The sequence below is a fragment of the Eleginops maclovinus genome, chromosome 21, assembly GCF_036324505.1.
Source record: "Eleginops maclovinus isolate JMC-PN-2008 ecotype Puerto Natales chromosome 21, JC_Emac_rtc_rv5, whole genome shotgun sequence".
Lineage (NCBI taxonomy): Eukaryota > Metazoa > Chordata > Actinopteri > Perciformes > Eleginopidae > Eleginops > Eleginops maclovinus.
In genome coordinates this window covers 616,419-635,950 of record NC_086369.1, presented here as the reverse complement: position 1 = coordinate 635,950, position 19,532 = coordinate 616,419, and the positions used below count along the sequence as shown (strand labels likewise).

The window sequence follows — 19,532 nt, the reverse complement described above, 5'->3', positions numbered from 1 at the left end:
TTTTCTTTATTAGAGACTGAAGGACCTATTTTATAAAGGGCGCAAGCAGGCAAACAGCTGCTATTAATATAAACAACACAAATAAAGATGCTTTTAGTTGATTTATACTGCCTACTCTTAAGGTGACCTGCAGATCTCATTACTTCTGTCTTTGATATAAAGCAGTTTAATAAGCACCACTTCAATCATCTTATTAAAGCACCGTATGAATGTGAGAAGGGGTTCTGTTGGCTTTCATCATGTCATGGTCTCTAAGGTTCACTTTAGTAGCTATTTGTGTTGTTTTACAAATTAAAAAGGAAAGAAAACGACCAAATATCAAGTTATTTATCTTGAAATGTCGCACAAAGTTTAAAAAAAGCATGAAATATCCTTAACAAAAAAAACGTTCTTTCAAAGAAAATATGAATTAGAAGTGAAATCAGAATCAATTACATATGTGGTATTTAGACATTGAGGGCTCCTCTGTTAAACAGGCAGCTTATTATCACATTTTTGGATGTCTCCCCTCCTCCATGAAGGACGATCTGTTAGAACTAAGCCTGTTTCTGAATCGAGACCAAGCTGATTTCTTGTACTGAGTATTGGAGAAATAAACACCATGTGCTCAACAGACTGGCAGGATTTACGCCTCTGGCAACGAACAGTGAGGATACAAAAGATACCTTTTCTTGTTCTCGTGAAGTTTGATCCTGCAGAAGGAAAAACATGAAATACAAGACTATATGCATGAGATTGAACCTCTTATGCATTAAATCAAACATCCTGCAGCTGTAAACTCTCCCTGCAGTCTTCTTATCCTCAAAAATAAATAGAAACATTAATCCCTATTAATACTGTCGCTCCCCTGACAGAGATAACTGCAGTGCCTGCTAATTGATTCACGGACAAATTCAATTTCCTAGATGTGCAGACATCTCACACATGTCATATAAGCGTCAGTGAAAGCCTGTCTTCCTATATATTCTGCAGCTTCATTTGCATGTCCCCAGCCAGCCACTCCTCCATCACATAAACCCCAGTATAGCATGCGTGTTACCATAAGTCATGCAAAATGAACAATACTGCACACAAATACAGTGTCTGTGGAGGAATTACAGATGTTAATTAACAATGATGCATTTGCTCTGACTTCCTTCAAATGACTTTGTTTCTGTTAAAGACACATTTCTTACCTTTTGATCAGGATTTATTTTAAATGTGCATGCTTTTTAGTCTGTGTGATTGCACAATTTGTTCCTTTTTAATGCATGTTGGTCTCAGATCGAGATATTACAGTCAATAACAAGGCTTTATCTTGTTACCCCCTAAAAGATCTACTAATGGGCTTCCTGTTTCCAAGTTGCATTGGTGTAAATTAGCACTCAATACTTGAAAGGTCAATTAATGCTTTTGCCCTAAAAGTTAGTAGTTTGTATTCCCGATGTCAGAGCGGTCTTTGTGTGTTACTCTGGTTAGCGGTGCCCTTGAACAGAGCCGGTAACAGAGGTGATATATTGAGTGTGACAAGTTAAAAGCAACTCCTGCTGCTGGGGCACACGGAGAGGAAGCGCCAGATCTGTCGGAAACTCCTTGAACCTTTTCTCCGTGAACTTCACACACAAAGGGAACCCTCTGATCTCTGGCCGTCTACCTAAATCATCCGAACCAGTGGAGCAAAACACATCTAATGGTGCTGAGACATTTTGACTTTTTGTCCAAGCTGTGGTCTGGGTTAGAGTTGCTGCAGTTCATTGCCATGTTTTCTCTGTGGTCTTAAAGGGTTATTCCCTCTCCTGTAGTCTGTTTTTGTGCATGTTAATGGTCTGCAAAGGCTTAAAATCCATGTGTTCCCTCCAGTTGAAAGGCCTGAAATGCCAAATATGATGCATTATTTACAGAATCTTCAAAAAGTAAATTATAAATTTGGCTGGTTATTGTATAAGCAGGTGTTTTGCAGTGGACTGGAATGAAACTAAGTCAATTTAATCAAATATTGCATGGAAATGTAGCAGTTTTACTCATTTAGAGGCATAACGGTAGCATCAAGAGGCAGTAGAAACATGCAATTTGATGCAAAACTATCCTTTTAGGAATGGAAGTGGGTCGCCTGCAGATCCTTCAGATGAAAAACTTGACGGATGACGCACTACAGTTATAAAAAGCTTCCTGTAATACTTTGTGTGACTTTCTTCTGAGTAGAAGTACTCTGGCAGAGTGCCTCTCAGATAAGGACAGGTGGCAAGATAAAAATCTGGCAAATGTGATGCATAAGAATCAGCTGTTTAATGCAGTGTGGCTTTTGTCTCAGTCCTCTTAGAGATCGTTCATCAACACTCTGGCTGCTTCCTGCACATCCTCACACTCATACTGTGCTCAGTGAAGCGTTTCCTACAGGTACACTGTCAGCCCTGAACCCAGCTGTTGTTATAACATCTCTCAGCAGTGGATACATGGATTTAGGGTTGCAGAAAGAGTGTGGTGCAGGAATGAGTCCTAAAAACCGGAAAAAACTTAGCATTAGCCTCCTTTAGCTTAGCGGTGGGGACGTGAAGTCATGTGACCGTGCTGTAGTTCCTTTATAGCCCAACATTAGCCGCCTTTAGCTTAGCGGTGGAGACGTGAGGTCATGTGACCGTGCTGTAGTTCCTCTATAGCCCAACATTAGCCTCCTTTAGCTTAGTGGTGGTGACCTGAAGTCATGTGACCGTGCTGTAGTTCCTCTATAGCCCAACATTAGCCTCCTTTAGCTTAGCGGTGGAGACGTGAAGTCATGTGACCGTGCTGTAGTTCCTATATAGTCCAACATTAGCCTCCTTTAGCTTAGTGGTGGTGACCTGAAGTCATGTGACCGTGCTGTAGTTCCTCTATAGCCCAACATTAGCCTCCTTTAGCTTAGTGGTGGTGACCTGAAGTCATGTGACCGTGCTGTAGTTCCTTTATAGCCCAACATTAGCCTCCTTTAGCTTAGTGGTGGTGACCTGAAGTCATGTGACCGTGCTGTAGTTCCTTTATAGCCCAACATTAGCCTCCTTTAGCTTAGCGGTGGTGACGTGAAGTCATGTGACCGTGCTGTAGTTCCTTTATAGTCCAACATTAGCCTCCTTTAGCTTAGTGGTGGTGACCTGAAGTCATGTGACCGTGCTGTAGTTCCTTTATAGCCCAACATTAGCCTCCTTTAGCTTAGCGGTGGTGACCTGAAGTCATGTGACCGTGCTGTAGTTCCTTTATAGCCCAACATTAGCCTCCTTTAGCTTAGCGGTGGAGACGTGAAGTCATGTGACCGTGCTGTAGTTCCTTTATAGCCCAACATTAGCCTCCTTTAGCTTAGTGGTGGTGACCTGAAGTCATGTGACCGTGCTGTAGTTCCTTTATAGCCCAACATTAGCCTCCTTTAGCTTAGCGGTGGTGACCTGAAGTCATGTGACCGTGCTGTAGTTCCTTTATAGCCCAACATTAGCCACCTTTAGCTTAGCAGTGGTGACGTTGTTTGTCTGGGTAACCCTGCAACTTTCTAAATTAGCCTGTGCGGCACATAGCCTCAGCTTGAGTACAATTGAAAGCACTGCAAACCCAGATTTGTTCTAATTAACACACTCTTAAAGTACTGCCCCAGAAGGAAGAAGGTGATTATGAAGAAGAATGAACACACCTGGTTCCTCTTTCTCTCCTAAAGCTACATTCCCGATCGAAATGGGAGTCACATAGAGTCATTTTTTTCCACTGCTACTGAATGGAAATGTTTCTGGGAACATGCAGTGTGTAACTGATTGAAAATAAAGATTTCCTGCAGGGCATAACCGGAGTAGTGCTTTAATAAACACACCAGGTAGAATCCATTTGTACATCCTGGGGCTTTAAACTCATTTTGCTGTGAGGGTAACCTCCCACTCTGCATTACTCAGCATCAACACAAGGGCAAACAGCAATCAGTGCAGTTACAAACGGGAACAGCATTTAATCACACCTCTGTTTTAATGTGTACAGAACGATGTGTGTGAAATGGATTAGTTGAATTGTTTGACAAATGGCCCCACCGCTCGGGCCAGCCTCTGGGACGTCAGTGATGAATTTGTATTGTGCTTAAAGCGACCTTTGTTTCGCTCAGGAAGGAGAACTGCATCGCAAGGGTTCTTAAGAATTCATAAGCTGTGAGGCAGAAGAGGAAGGACAGATATTTGTTTTACTTCAGTCTTTATGTGTTTATTCAAAAAGATGAATTATTCCAGCAGCTGAAAGTTAATCATGTTATTTTAGACTGGAATTAAGCATTATTTGAGCAAAAAGCCAACAATTTATAACTTTGAATGAACAAAAATCACCAGAAATCCAATAAAATATCAGTCCTACATTTCCCTGTAAGCACCAGGGGCTTTCTATATTAAAAATCAACCAGAATATGGCAGAGAAGTTGAATAACTCCAGCTGCTGATGGTTAAAAATCACAGAAAATATCAGGTCTACAGTGTCATGTAACCACAGACCTTATTTCAGGCTAACAACCAAAAACACATCCAGTAAACCATTGACTCCCAGACAGGAAGTGGTGAAGGTGGGTTTTAGGACTCCATCTCTTTATGGCACTGGATTGAATGACTTCCCCATTGGCTAATTGGATGGGGTAATTCGTCTGTCGGTGCCACCATTAGCATCCTGGCACTGTAATAGAACCAGGACACATTCTGCTTTACAGTTTTTAGTTTACTCTCACTACCGCTGCCAATAGAGGTCGATACAGACGTGATCTTTTCCCTGTTTCATTTCATTCAAACCTCACCAGCTCTCGTAGCGGCTCCTCTGTTTTAAGGTCTTGTGTTTATTGATTGCTGTGAAATGAAATTATGCCTCTCTGTAGAGTGGGATCGAGCCCCGTTGGACATGGCGTTAATGACCCTCTCGTAGCAGTTCATGTTCCCCGACCTCATTTACTCTGTAGGTTCAACACACACACTTACATTTGGAGGTAATGTGATTTATCGGGATGGAAACAGAGGGCTAGCTGCAGCCTCTTCACATTTACGGATGGTCAGAGTTCTCCAGTTGATTTAGGGTTCCTAGCAGTGGTTATAATAAAAGTACTCAAAGTATAAACCTGGTTTGTAGCCATGCTAGTAGCACGGCTCTCTACTTTGAACACATCTAAATAATTGAACTATTGGATGGATTGCTTTGCATTTGATTCATTAGTCCTCTCCTCTGGCTTCACCATTAAGGAGTGCTAATTTAGCATGCTGAACTCATATGGTAAACAGGAGCATGATAGCATTGTGAGCATGTTAGCATTTAGCTTATAGCATAACAGAGCTTCCAGCATGAGGAAACAAACTAGCACAGTGACCTTATTGAGTAACAGCCATAAAAGCCATTTATGACCCTTTACAACATGCTAACAGCTCCTAAGCTACTTGTACACGGTAAGGACGAGCACTCCCTCGACTGAAACGCCTTCTTATGTCTTGAAAACAACATGCTGTACTCAGAGGTGTAGGTAGTGTGTTGTAGTTAGAGGACAGACAGTAGATGATGCTGCTGCTGGCCTTCTCTCTGGTGTTCACCCCGCTGTGTGACGCAGTGTGTTCAGCTCAGGAGTTCACATGCTCTCAGGGCTTGTGTTTGCCTCAGGATTATGTGTGTGACTTCACGGACGACTGTGGAGATTACAGCGATGAGAAGAACTGTGAGTAAAACTGGAGAAAATAAATGATTTGGTCACTGATTTGACTTCCACTTTCAACAGGTGTGCAGGGCATAATGACGTACCATTAATGCCTCTCACTCACAACTGTCAAGACTTTTTACAGCTGTACCTGGTTTAAAAGAAGCTCCTGCATCTATAACTTCACATATCCTGATATATATTCAGAGTGGACAATGTGCTAGACAAGTCAAGGTTTCTTAATTTGATCCACATAGACAAACCACAATGCTCTTTCATGAATTAAAACAGGATAACAAAGTAACCCTAACGCACAAGAGTACTTTCACTTTTCAAACCTACAGTACATTCAATAATGCTTCTGTGAGGATATTCAATGCTTTATGTATCTTAAAATAGGCAGTAATATAGGTGTAATTCTTTGCAGTGCTGGAAATAAACTAAATACATTAGATTAAGTACCTTTTTTAGGTAAATCTATCTGTATTATTTTTAGCATCAGATCTGCTTCTTCTTCCAGTTACAGCTTGTTGCATCATTGCTAATCCTGCCTTGCATGCAAACTAAAATTCAGTTTTATCCCTGATTCTTTTCAGTCTTCTGTAGCATGTTTGGCCATGCTTATACTGAGCTGCTGTTCCTTCATTGTGAGCAGAACCAGCATCTTAAAGCGGCTCTATTATGTCTGTCAGGGTTCTCCCTCTCCTGTAGTGTGTTATAAAGGTTATTGTGCATGTAAACGGTCAGCAAACATAGGCTGAAATGGGTCTTTGTTGTTGTTGTAGGCTCTGGATATAAGAGGTGTGATTTTGAGGATGGATTCTGTGACCTGATCCAGAGCTCAGAGTTCGGATGGATCAGAACAACTGAGGCTCCTGGACTCAAACAAGACCACACCAACACATCAGGTAGGACATTATTACCTCTGTGAATCTATTTTAAACTCAAAGCATTTACCTTACACCTCTGTGTATCTCCAAATCCACATTCAGCCCACTTCCTGTCCCTTTCCCCCGGAAACAGAACCACTGCAGACCTGATCAGTCCCGTCTTCCTGCCCAGTAAAACCTGCCAGGTGAGAAAGTCCTCCAACAGAACCATCAACCATCACATCCTATCTCAGCAGCTGGTTATACCTTTCATTCCTTACCCAACAGGTGACTTTCTACCTTTATGTCGGGGTGGATCGTGCAGATCCCCAGGTCTTGGTTCAGACACTGGGCCAGAACAAAGAGGTGTGGAAACTCTCAGAACCACAGAGGGAAACGTGGCAGCGGATATCAATTACATTCTCCAGCGATCACAGTTTTCAGGTCGGTCACAGTTGACTATAAAACTGAAATTAGCTGGGTCTGTCTATAAGCAGAGGGGGTACTGACCCAACCGAACCCTTCAGAGGCCGTCTCTATAAAGCCTGCTGTTCATACCCCCCACACACAGTATATCCTGTCCCCCTAACCATCCGTCAGTGAGTTAATCAGTTAAAGTGATAAACAGAGGTCATCTCTCCTCTTTTTCCTACATTAATATACGTAGTGTTTCAGGAGCACCTGAGTTAATTGGGGGTTTAATTGATTGCACTGACTCTGTTGTTCTCTAACTGTGTCTTATAATTAAGATCCTTGCAGCCTAGAGTCTAATCTGTGATGAGATTAAATACTTCTTAGAGCTCCGAAAAAAACCTCTTTCTATGAAAATATCCAACATTTTCTGAGAATCTGGTTCAAATCTTTAATGAATAGATCATATATAAACCTATTGAGATTTCTTAATTTATCTTCAGGAAGCAAACCTGTGTAGTTTGACCAATAGAAATGGTGTATTTGAGTGCATGTTCCAATCACCCAGGCTGACACATCCCACCCATTTAGGTCAGTAATCAATGAAGGGTTATATAACTGTGGTGCAGATAAAGCTGTTCAGTGGACTTTGATCAGAGCAGATGTGTGACAGCCAGAGGAAATGAGATGTAAAGAGCTGGCTAGCTTTGTGACTCTGGAGTCTTCCTGTCCCCCTGGTCTGGAAGTCTATGGTTTTCTGAATGTGTTTTTGGTTGTTCTCACCCAACATTAGCCTCCTTTAGCTTAGCAGTGGAGACGTGAAGTCATGTGACCGTGCTGTAGTTCCTTTATAGCCCAACATTAGCCTCCTTTAGCTTAGCAGTGGAGACGTGAAGTCATGTGACCGTGCTGTAGTTCCTTTATAGCCCAACATGAGCCTCCTTTAGCTTAGCGGTGGTGATGTGAAGTCATGTGACCGTGCTGTAGTTCCTTTATAGCCCAACATGAGCCTCCTTTAGCTTAGCGGTGGTGATGTGAAGTCATGTGACCGTGCTGTAGTTCCTTTATAGCCCAACATGAGCCTCCTTTAGCTTAGCAGTGGAGACGTGAAGTCATGTGACCGTGCTGTAGTTCCTTAATAGCCCAACATTAGCCTCCTTTAGCTTAGCGGTGGTGATGTGAAGTCATGTGACCGTGCTGTAGTTCCTTTATAGCCCAACATTAGCCGCCTTTAGCTTAGCGGTGGTGACGTGAAGTCATGTGACCGTGCTGTAGTTCCTTTATAGCCCAACATTAGCCACCTTCAGCTTAGCGGTGGAGACGTGAAGTCATGTGACCGTGCTGTAGTTCCTTTATAGCCCAACATTAGCCTCCTTTAGCTTAGCGGTGGAGACGTGAAGTCATGTGACCGTGCTGTAGTTCCTTTATAGCCCAACATTAGCCTCCTTTAGCTTAGCAGTGGAGACGTGAAGTCATGTGACCGTGCTGTAGTTCCTTTATAGCCCAACATTAGCCTCCTTTAGCTTAGCGGTGGAGACGTGAAATCATGTGACCGTGCTGTAGTTCCTTTATAGCCCAACATTAGCCTCCTTTAGCTTAGCGGTGGAGACGTGAAATCATGTGACCGTGCTGTAGTTCCTTTATAGCCTGTCTTTTGTCTCCAGGTTTTGATTTGTGGTCGACTTCCTTCTGACAGCCCAGCCTCTGAGGTTGTGGCCATCGATGACCTGTCCTTTAGTCCCGGCTGTGTGACTGCTCCTGGTACTGCCTTTAAATAATATCACCACACAATAACAGACATCCACAGACATGTCCTGAATGCTGATAACAGGAAGACTCTAATGGGTGGGATTAATTAAAATCAGTTGTAGATCCAGAATCAGATACTGACTCCTGTGAAGCGTTTTTCTTATTAAAAAGGCACTCATGGGAGATCAGGGTGGATTAATGTAAATGAGCTCAGCTGCAGAGTGACTACATTAGCTGTGTGTTATGGGAGATTACGCTCAACTGTAGAGGAATAAAAGAAGTTCACATGATCAATATTAGCAGGACTGCAGCTCTATTTCTACAGAACTGGAGCTGTGAGTTTAGGATGCAGCTCCGTGCACTGCTGTTCATGGCCAGGTTTTATGCTTTTTATATAATAACATCTCACAGAGTATGCTTTTTAAATCTTCTGGGACTCATTGAAGCTAAGAGACTGTCACGCTTTGCTCTTATTTAACACTCTTTACTCAACCCAGAGCTGCACTGAGAGATATTCCAACCACTAATTCAGTACGGCAAAAAGCTTCAGACCGCATGCACAAAGCATGTAGTCATTTGGAGTGAGAAAATCTGTAAAGCTGTAGGCAAGAAGAAACTGAAACTGGAGCGAAGTCTGGGGATAATACTGAAAATAAATATGTGATGTTTCCTAAATAAATCATCCAGGTCGGACAGCTCGCCTGCAGATCTTCTCTGGTGTGAATTATTATGAGATTTCTCTTAAAATATATATATTGTTTCTTGCAATTAAAGCTTTGCATGCATGTGTTGCTTTCATATGTAACTAAAAGCTGGGACATTAGTTCCAGTGGCCTTGATGCTCCTCCAGAGAGAAACCTGCTATCCACAGGTCTTAGCCTCGAGAAAAAATCAATAAAACTGAACTTTTATTTTACTGTCAGAGACCAGGGACATCACCCTATATAAAGTGAGTAATATCGGCTATAAATATGGGGTGGTTTGTGCTTCTCACGGCTGAAACATCCGTATATCACCAAGGCAACATGCAGAAACGGTGTCCGAGTGCAGGGTGCTTCATCAAGTGCTCCCGCTGAGCCGCAACACACATAAATAAACCCCACACTGCAGGAAAACCTTAAGTAAGCACTATTTCTGATGCTCTGTTATTCTGTGATGAACTCATCAATTAGTGTCTGTTATCAGTATTCAGAACATGGTTGAGGAGTCAAAACGAGTACAGCTGTTTGATAGCATGATCTCCTGCAATCGCACAATGTAGTATGGATTGTATTGATCCTTCAGTTTGGATTTCTGTTGCAGAGAGCAGTCCTCCTCCGCCTCCTCTTCCTGTTTGCCCTCCTTCCATGTTTCCCTGCAGCGATGGGGAGTGCATCGAGGAGAGCAAAGTGTGCGACTTCACCCCTCACTGTCCCCGAGGAGAGGACGAAGCAAGCTGCCGTAAGACCCTTGTTGCCAAGTAACCCGGTCAAATAATCCAAATCCTGTTTACACAAGTGACCGAGCGCAGGCTGAGGATATATATTCATGTCCCTGTGACCGCTGACATCGTGAATTAAACCTTGCAAAATGCTAAATAAATCCAGGATATAGAAGGGAATTCATTCGAATTGTAAATGTCCTGCCCCTTAGCCTATCAGGTACAGTGTGTTGGAGTGCGAGCCGATAGGAGTGTGAGTGTTCTGTTGAGATGTCACTGTGTTCCAGGAGTAAACAAAGACCCTTATTGAGCTTTCATTAAGTCAAAATGTGCCAAATAATGTTCTGTCTCTGTCTCTGTCCTTCAGCCTCTGAGTGTGACTTTGAGGGCGGGTCTTGCGGATGGTATGAGCTCACCCTCGGAGACGGCTTCGACTGGGTCAGAGGTTCTTCTGTGGAGGTTCCTCCCGACTACCACCCGCCCCCTCTGGACCACTCCACCAACAGCACTAAAGGTACACCCAGCCTAAACTGCATCCTTCTATAAGAGGCGGATGAGATGGTATCTGTGTGTCCAGAGTGTTCGGTCAGAAATACAAATATTATCTGTGGGTCAAATCAAGGTTTTGTGGAGGGAAGGAAAATCCCTGGACTGTGTGTTCTGATAGATAAACTACTCCATGGAGGAATGCTTTCTCAGCCACCTGAATAATGGAGAGGAAATTCACATATGCTGTACCCATGCTGCATAATAACACCCCCTCACACACTTCATATTTTCAATGTCATCTTCTTTCTCAATCTCATTTCCAGAAAACATTACATTTTTAGGGATGGATTTATGGATTTCACAAGAAGTCAGGCTGTAAACTGATTTAATAACAGAGGGTTTTTATAGCAGCCCCATCTGTTGCAGTGTGAACACGCTGTGAGAAGACGCTCAGATTTGGAGAAACTGTCCCTCTTATGTTTCTGGGAATCTTCTTCACACACTTTTCAATTTGTGTGAAATGACACGTATCCTGGTGGGAGCATCTGCTCGGAGGTTGGGAAAATATGCCTGCGACCGTCCATGATTCAGAGCCGTGTGCAGGTATCTGGTGGTGCTCAAACTGTTGACTTGGCAGCTAAAAAACTCTCTGGTTTCAACACACCTCCTCATGTGGAGTGGAAGCAGCCAGAACACAGAAAACTGTCTCTAAGTTGTAAAATGTAAATGTACTTTTCTCTGTGTCATCTTAACTCCATACTAGGTCAAAATCTAGGAAGCTAACTTTGACATATTACCCATAGAGTCTAGACTATATTTTACCATGCTATCAAAAAGCTGCTAATAGCTGCCCAGCTGATGGGTTTAATGGAGCATCTAAAACCAATATAATTATTATTTTTCCTGTCTGTGTTACCTGTAATATCCTTAATAAACTGCACCCTATACATTCAGTATGTTATTTTACCTAACTAGATGAAGCAGTAGTTACATTTAGTCACAAACAGGAATGAAAAAAAAACTCCTGCTAAAGCTAACTTGCTAAGTAGATAGCACAAACTCCACGAGACTTGGTGTGACATTGTTTGGAGATTGTCAGGCAGACACTAAGTAAAAATAGTTAGGGATGGTTAGGTATTAGATGTCTTATGAAGATGGGTCAAAACCTCATATGAGATTAGCTATCTACTTAACAAACTAAATAACATTTGCTATCCTTTTAGCTGTTAGCTAGCTTTCGTTAGCTAGCTTTATTATCAGGCTCACTAGTTCATAAAAATATGTTTTCTGTTGCAGGTGAAGGATAATAAAGTTGATGACTCTATGCACAAAGCAAAAGCATTTGTTGTATATTAGTTATAGAATAAGTTAAGGATTAAACAGCTTTTAGCCAATAAACCCCAAAAGGCTTGACTTTAATCCAGTCTCTGTGTTGTTTGTGCAGTTTTTCAGGCTTTTGAAGTTGATGGTGTGCTGCGACTGAGCTCTGCACAGCCTGGTTGTTACTGTAGCTTTGCAATTTCCCTCTGATCCATCATCAACAAGACTCTGTTTATCCTTACTTACTTTATATTGTTATGCACCAAAACCCCAGAGGCAGTGACGTTTCTGAGAGGATGAAATTGACCCACATTGGAACAACAGCAAAGAGCGATTTAGCAGATTAGTGGATGTTCTTCTTAAAAGTCTGCATCAGTTTTTCCAAGGTGATTCACTGTCTGGCAGTCTGAACAACATGGTGTGAATAGTAATTATCACCTCTGTTTCTCCAGGCCATTTCATGTTCATACTGAAGAACAGCAGCAGTCTTTATCCAAAGGCTGTCCTCCGAGGACCCTGGTTCAAGCAGTCGGCCTCCGGGTGTAGCATGAGCTTCTGGTGAGTAAGACTGTCGCTTCCTCCTCTAGAAAGCCATCATTATCTCAAGCAGAATGTCACACTTTCTGCTCTCTGTCTTTGGGATTCTCTCAGTCCTTTTCCCTTTCCTCCAACCATCCTTTCCCCCATATCTTACTTTACAGTGAGAGGAAACGCACCTGAAATTTGTCTCGTTTTGACAGCCTTATGGCCCCTAAAAGTTAGTGTAATGACAGATTTTATTTTCCACTGGATGATTGGAGGCGTACCTTTTGGCAGGGAAGGGCTGCAGGTTTAATATATTTCACTTTCTTCTGTCAGGATCCTTCATGCTTTACACCCAGCAAGAATATAACAGAGTCTGCCGTAAGGAAATCCATCCATTAGTGTAATAGAGAAGAGCAGCGATGATGTGTTTTATGTCGTAGAACAAGACGGTAAAACCCCCTCAGCTTGTGTAACAACAGACCTTATATCAGGCTAGCAACGAAAAACTCATTCAATTAACCATTGACCTCCAGACCAGGGGACAAGAAGTGGTAAAATACTAGGTCAAGGACTCATTCCTGCACCTCTCTACCCCACAGAAAGCCTGCATCGCTGCATATTTGTCATCTCAATCTCCCCTTCCTCCTCTCCAGGCACTATAACTCTGGTTTCTCCGTGGGGGCTGCAGACATGTACCTCCGGATCGACGGAGACCAGAACCAGACGGTGATCTGGAAGACGTTCTACGATCAGGGTCCCCGCTGGAACCCGGTCACCGTGCAGTTGGGACGCATCACCCAGCCCTTCCAGATCGCCCTGGGTAAGATCAGTCTCGGCGTGTTCGACGGCGTCTCCGCCCTGGATGACGTGACCTTCAGGAACTGCTCGATGCCCCCCGCTGTGAAGGCGTGTCCGGCACACACACACTTCCACTGCACAGTAACCAAGGCGTGTGTGGAGCATCTGCAGCTCTGCGACCTCGTGGACGACTGTGGAGACGGATCTGACGAGCAGGGCTGTTGTGAGTGTGTCATAGTTTTAAATATTCAGTATTTAGGTCTTTACATAAGATCCCAACTGATTTTGTTTAGGGATGTGACTGTGATGTGAAGGATTTTGTGGCTCCAGAACAACAAAAGACCAATATTTGAACCAATAGTGAAGTAAATACACATCAAAATCTCCCGCCACAGCTCCGGAGCTGCAGTGTAGCTTTGAACACGGGCTGTGCAGCTGGTCACAGGAGCAGAGCGGGGGGGACGCGTTCGACTGGACCCGTATCCAGGGCCCGACTCCCACCATAAACACAGGGCCCTGGAAGGACCACACGCTGGGCACCAGCTCCGGACACTACCTATACATCGAGTCCTCGTCCCCCCAGGAGTTTGAAGACTCGGCCGTGCTGCTGAGCCGGGTCTTCAGACCCACCGTCCAGCGGGGGGGCAGGAACCACTGCGTTTTCCGGTTCCACTACCATATGTTCGGGTCCCACGTGTTCTGCCTGGCCGTGTACATGAGGACCGCCGCTGAAGGCCGCGGACACATGCTGTGGGTCCGGTACGGAGCGCAAGGAAACCTGTGGCACCGGAAGACCCTCTACCTCACCAGCGCCAGGCCTTTCCAGGTAACCGCTGCAGGAAGAGGGTTAGGGTCACTGTAGGTTTTATTTGGAGATTATTTATTGTTTATTTATTATTATTCGTAGAAGTCGGATAACTGACTTTAAATTTACTGCATTTTTCCCAGAATTCCACTTTTTTCTGCCTTTTTAAAGCTAATCTCAAAATTGCAAAGTGAAGTGTATGTAGTATTGCTTAAGGTCCAGCCCATAAAATACATACATTTCTCTCTTTGTCAGATTGTGATTGAGGGAAAAGTCGGAGATGATTTTAACGGAGACATCGCCATCGATGACCTTTCCTTCCTGGACTGTGAACCTCATGATGGTGAGTAACGACTCCATCAATAATACTCTCTTTAAAGGTCTGTTTTCACTTTTTCACCTGTGTTTCCCGCCTTTCTTTTTCTCAGGTAATCTCCCCGATGCTAATACCACCATCCCTGCAGTCACCACTCCCCCCCCCACTGTTCCGCCCCACATCTGCCCTGATGGACAGTTTGCATGTGGGTCTTACAGGCAGTGTGTTCCCAACAGCGGAGTGTGTGACTTCAGATGGGACTGCTCTGATGGCTCAGATGAGTTAAACTGTGGTAATGCTTTTATATTTACTGCACTGTGTCTAATGTTTCCGGTCCCTCTCTACTGATTCACCAGCCTACACTCAGGCATTATTAATGGATTTATTTTCATTTTATATAGATAGAAATCAATGATTAATTTCATAATTCTGACCTGTTTCTGACTTTAAATCTAATCTCAGACTCTTTTTTGTGGCTACTGAAACAACTCATCTGATACAGTCATCTCTTAGCTCGTGTTTTTTCATTATTCAGATTTTCTTTAAACATTTTCCTCAGAATTCAAGAAGAAGAACAACTTTTTCAGACTTTTATACGGTATATTTACCGCACTGTGTCTAATATTTCCCACATTTCTCTACTCATTCCTCTTCCTCATACTCCAGTGAGGGAACAGTGTGATTTTGAAGGCGGCGACACCTGTGGCTGGCAGAGCGACGACTCCTCTCTGAACTCGATTCACGCATTTCGCTGGTCACCTGTTCAAGGGGAGGGCATCCATGATGGAGAGCAGAACCACAGACCCATTAATGACCACACACTGTAGGTACCAGAAGCATAGAGTGGTGCAGGGATGTCTCTGTTGGAGGTAGCATCTCCCTGGTCCAATGGATCCCTTTTTACTCCTCTACAATCAAAACGACTCGTCCAATTTGCAGTTAACCGATCTACTTTGACCTAATTGTCCTTATCTATGTTTTATTGAGTCCAGGGAGAGCAGAAAATGACACCTTGACCATTACATTACAGCCATATTTCTCCTCCACCTTTCCTCCCTTCTGTTGCACCCCGGATCAATAAAGCCTGAGTGAAATGGAGCCTTATTTAACCCAAGGGGAGCTGCACGTCTTATGAGAAATAAAAGAAGTGAAGCAGGAAAAGTGCATTACTGCAAAACTCATATTGCATGTTATATTAATTGTCAGCTTAAAGCTGGCTGGATGTGGAGCTTGGTAATGGTAATGAGACCGGTGCTATGAGGAGCTGCTTCATTCAGCTATACGGTTCTGTTTGTTTCTCTGATAGCGGCAGTCCAGAGGGCTGGTACTTATGCGCTGACAGTTCAAACGGCGGCTACGCTCAAACCACCGTCCTGCAGACGCCTGTTATCTCCTCCACCGGACCACAATGCACCCTGGTCTTCTGGTACCACATGAGCGGGTTCACAGTGGGATCCCTGCAGGTAAGACTGGGGGAAAAACACTGCGTTCAGCAGGAGAAAATGATCCGGGTTAAAGGGGGTTAATCAGAGTCTTGTTCTGCAGGTGCTGCTGAAGTACGGAAACACCTCTCATGAGGTCTGGTCTCAGTCTGGCAATCAGGGACACAAATGGAGGCGAGGGGAAATGTTTATAGGCATTGCAAACAACTTCCAGGTCTGTACATATACTTTCAAATCGTTTTAAATGCAATATAAGGGTTCATATCAATGTTTTTAATCTGGAAATATAACCACAAAGTTACTCTTATCACCAGCATTAATAAAAGTAGGAGTGGTAGAGAAAGTTTGAAAACTGCCCAGCAACAAGGTTACCATGGTGACCTGCCAGCCCTGAACATTCCGCCCCATACACACCCATTATAAGAAATCTGAAACGCTCGGAAAACTTCACAAAACTTAAACTGTGATTTTAGGAAAACCGTTCCATCTATCGAAAAACCCTTTTAGTCCAATAAATAGGAGAGTCTGAAGAGCTGTTCAAACTTTTCATCTTTTACATATGATAAAGTATGCCCAATCAGTACGACCTCCAATTTCGGCGATTTCGAGCTCTGTTCACGTCGATATCCCATTCATTCCTATAGGGATATGCTTTATTCTCAACTTCAGAACTTCTGACATATGTATTCCAGTGTCATCATACCAGAGCAGACTGTGACTCAGATTATTGACATTAATTTAAGAAGACAGCTCTGCACATCAGTGTAATTGGCCTAATTCCAGTGACGCCCGGCTAAATTGGGTTGATGATCGATGGATTGATTGAGTCTAATTCAGTCTAGTGTGTGTGTGTGTGTGTGTGTGTGTGTGTGTGTGTGTGTGTGTGTGTGTGTGTGTGTGTGTGTGTGTGTGTGTGTGTGTGTGTGTGTGTGTGTGTGTGTGTGTGTGTGTGTGTGTGTGTGTGTGTGTGTGTGTGTGTGTGTGTGTGTGTGTGCGCGCGCGCGCGCGACTTCAGGTTGCTGTCACAGCGTCTCTTTGACCAAATATCACGACCTTTGCACATTTCCAGTGATGCACATTAACCTTTGTCATATCCTGAGACATGCACCGATGGTCCCTTCTGCACCTGAAGGGCTTCTTCACTCCCAGAAGCGCCCTTTTCATGTCCAGGTGCCCTTTTCATGAAATGTCTGCAGAATAACATCACTAACTTGAGCAGGTTACAATGCATATGTTGTTTCTTAAGAAAATGTGAGTTGAATAGGGCAGCTTTTGCTCAGGGCAGGGTTTTAGGGGGGGCAGTGTCCCTGTAGAAAAAGAGTCTATGATAATACCATTTGTGATAGTTCCAGCAAAAACTGTGCTTTAATTTAAAGTGGTTGTTTGTAGTGGTTGTTTATTTGGGGGGAGTTTTAGGTTTTTTAGGCACTGTCAATGGAAAATGTCTTATGAGGTGCGCCCCTCCTGTGTCAGGTGGTGTTCAGGGCTAAGCGGGGGATCAGCTACATGGGCGACGTGGTGATCGATGACGTCAGCTTCCTGCACTGCCCCCCTCCTCCCCCCTCAGACCAGCCCTGCACACCTGATCAGTTCACCTGCAGCAACCGGCGCTGCATCGTTCTGGATCAGCTGTGTGACTTCATCAACCACTGCGGGGACAACTCGGATGAGGACCCCTACATCTGCCGTGAGGGCCCTTTTCACATCTATCTCTAGCTCTATTTAGTTGGATAATGAACAGATAATAACAGAGATGTGTTCCTGTTTGCCCCGCTGTGTTTCAGAGGGCTTCGGTGCACGCTGCAGCTTTGAGTTTGACCTCTGTTCGTGGCGTCAGAGCCGTCTGGATGATTTCGATTGGCTGATTAAAGCCGGCAGCACCTCCACAGGTGGCACCGGGCCGTCCAGTGACCACACCCTCAGAGACCCATCCGGACACTACCTGTACCTGGAGGGGTCCTTCCCCCAGGCAGCCGGAGACTCCGCCCGCATCACAGGACCGCTGCTGAGCCGCCGGAGCAACCAGTGCAAGGTGAGGGCATCCGGGAAATATTACGTTCACTTTATGAGCAGCTAGCATGCTAAAGGCTCTCTCCTCATATTTACTACGGGGGTATCGACCCGCTCCTCTAACTCCCAACAGGGAAGCTAATACCAGGATCCATGTTGAACCAGTTCTCTCAGCCAGCTATTCAAACGTTTTGCAACTAAACAAGCAATTACAATTTGTGTGCATGAGATGGTCGATTCCGCTGTGTGTGTGTGTGTGTGTGTGTGTGTGTGTGTGTGTGTGTGTGTGTGTGTGTGTGTGTGTGTGTGTGTGTGTGTGTGTGTGTGTGTGTGTGTGTGTGTGTGTGTGTGTGTGTGTGTGTGTGTGTGTGTGTGTGTGTGCGCTCAGCTGGGAGTGATGCCTTGATTGACAGCTCCGCTTGCTCTGTGCGTCTCATCTGTCACATCCCTCTCTGGACCTGTCAATCAATCACACAGCCGGCAAAAAGGCACCAATTACACTGCAGGGAGGGAGGGCTGAGCGGGGGGGGGGGGCGAGAGGAAGGGCAAGCGCTCTCCTGGGAAGAATGGTGTGCAGCAATTTGTTAAAAAAAACATCATATAAGCGCCTCAGTGCCGGCTGATGGAGGGACTGCATTTCTCTCTGAGCTTTAATGAAGAATGGGACTAGAAGTGAATGATTTAGAGACGTGATTAAACCTTAATCATCCCTTTCATTCCAAAACTTTTTCCGTCTTATTCTGGGAAAGGAAAGTGGTAATTGGGAGAAAGCAGAGTGTACCTGAATAGATGTCCCTGTAGTAGCCAGACACACACCTGTTTAGCGCTTTATGAGTAAACAGTAACATGTTGACTATCCTTTGAGTTTTGGAAGCCAGTACAGACATTTCTGACACATTCCTCTTTCTCCTCTCTGTCCAGGTGCGTTTCTATTTCCACATGTCCGGAGAAGGCATCGGGACCCTCAGTGTGTTCAGAGGAAGTAAAGCAGGTCTCGATCTGCTGCTGAACCTGACGGGGGACCAGGGTCACTCGTGGCAGAGGATGGAGGTCCAGCTGAGCCACGAGGAAGACTTTCAGGTGGTGTTTGAGGGCATGGTGGGCCGAAACCAAAAGGGGGATATCTGCCTGGACGACATCAGCTTGTCTTCGGGATGTCTGCTCACCTCCTCACATGAAGAAGAGAGCTACACTCCTCTTCCTCCTGCAGGTATACACTTGTTTAATATACAAACAGGCATGTAGCAGGACAACAAAAGCCTGTGCATTTCAGCAAAGGACTGCAGCACCTCGTACTGCAAACAACTTCAGATTGGAAGCGATGCATTATTCCTCCTGAAAGAACAATGCAGCGTTCTGATTGCAGTGTGACAGAGTGCTGTGCTGGCAGTCATCCCCCTGCTTTTAGTAAATCACTGAAGAAACCCTTTAGGGACTATATTACATTATTAAATTGCACTTTTAGTGGCATGCATTTGTAAAAGTGAACCTCTGATGAGCAGTAAGAGAATTACTGGAACATTGTCTTCAGTGAATGGGAGAAAATTGGCAGTTTCAGACATGGATGTGATGCATAAAACGATATTAAACTCAGCACTAACTTGGAGGACGTTCTGCAAATGTGTGGGTCGTCTCTAGGTTAACTACTCCCTCTGGAAGGGCACAGGGATTCTAGCCTTTGCAGGCCATTTACATGCACACACACAGGAGCGAGAAAAGCCTCTCTGCAGATCTGCTCTGTAC

General features: G+C 44.3%; 1 protein-coding gene across 2 annotated transcripts in view; it reads left to right on the top strand.

Annotated features, from left to right (window-relative positions):
* The first annotated feature begins 5,406 nt into the window (after positions 1-5,406).
* malrd1 (MAM and LDL receptor class A domain containing 1) overlaps positions 5,407-19,532 on the top strand; it is a 33,619-nt gene continuing 19,493 nt past the window's right edge. For both annotated transcript variants that reach the window (XM_063912301.1, XM_063912300.1), the window contains exons 1-18: positions 5,407-5,656; positions 6,421-6,543; positions 6,628-6,710; positions 6,793-6,948; positions 8,580-8,676; positions 9,967-10,104; positions 10,452-10,598; positions 12,346-12,451; positions 13,072-13,439; positions 13,612-14,042; positions 14,277-14,364; positions 14,450-14,629; positions 15,004-15,160; positions 15,644-15,800; positions 15,883-15,993; positions 17,253-17,466; positions 17,564-17,811; positions 18,711-18,999. In XM_063912301.1, the coding sequence (XP_063768371.1) occupies positions 5,500-5,656; positions 6,421-6,543; positions 6,628-6,710; positions 6,793-6,948; positions 8,580-8,676; positions 9,967-10,104; positions 10,452-10,598; positions 12,346-12,451; positions 13,072-13,439; positions 13,612-14,042; positions 14,277-14,364; positions 14,450-14,629; positions 15,004-15,160; positions 15,644-15,800; positions 15,883-15,993; positions 17,253-17,466; positions 17,564-17,811; positions 18,711-18,999 (3,250 nt within the window). In that variant the 5' untranslated portion in view covers positions 5,407-5,499. The remainder of the gene's footprint in view (positions 5,657-6,420; positions 6,544-6,627; positions 6,711-6,792; positions 6,949-8,579; positions 8,677-9,966; positions 10,105-10,451; positions 10,599-12,345; positions 12,452-13,071; positions 13,440-13,611; positions 14,043-14,276; positions 14,365-14,449; positions 14,630-15,003; positions 15,161-15,643; positions 15,801-15,882; positions 15,994-17,252; positions 17,467-17,563; positions 17,812-18,710; positions 19,000-19,532) is intronic.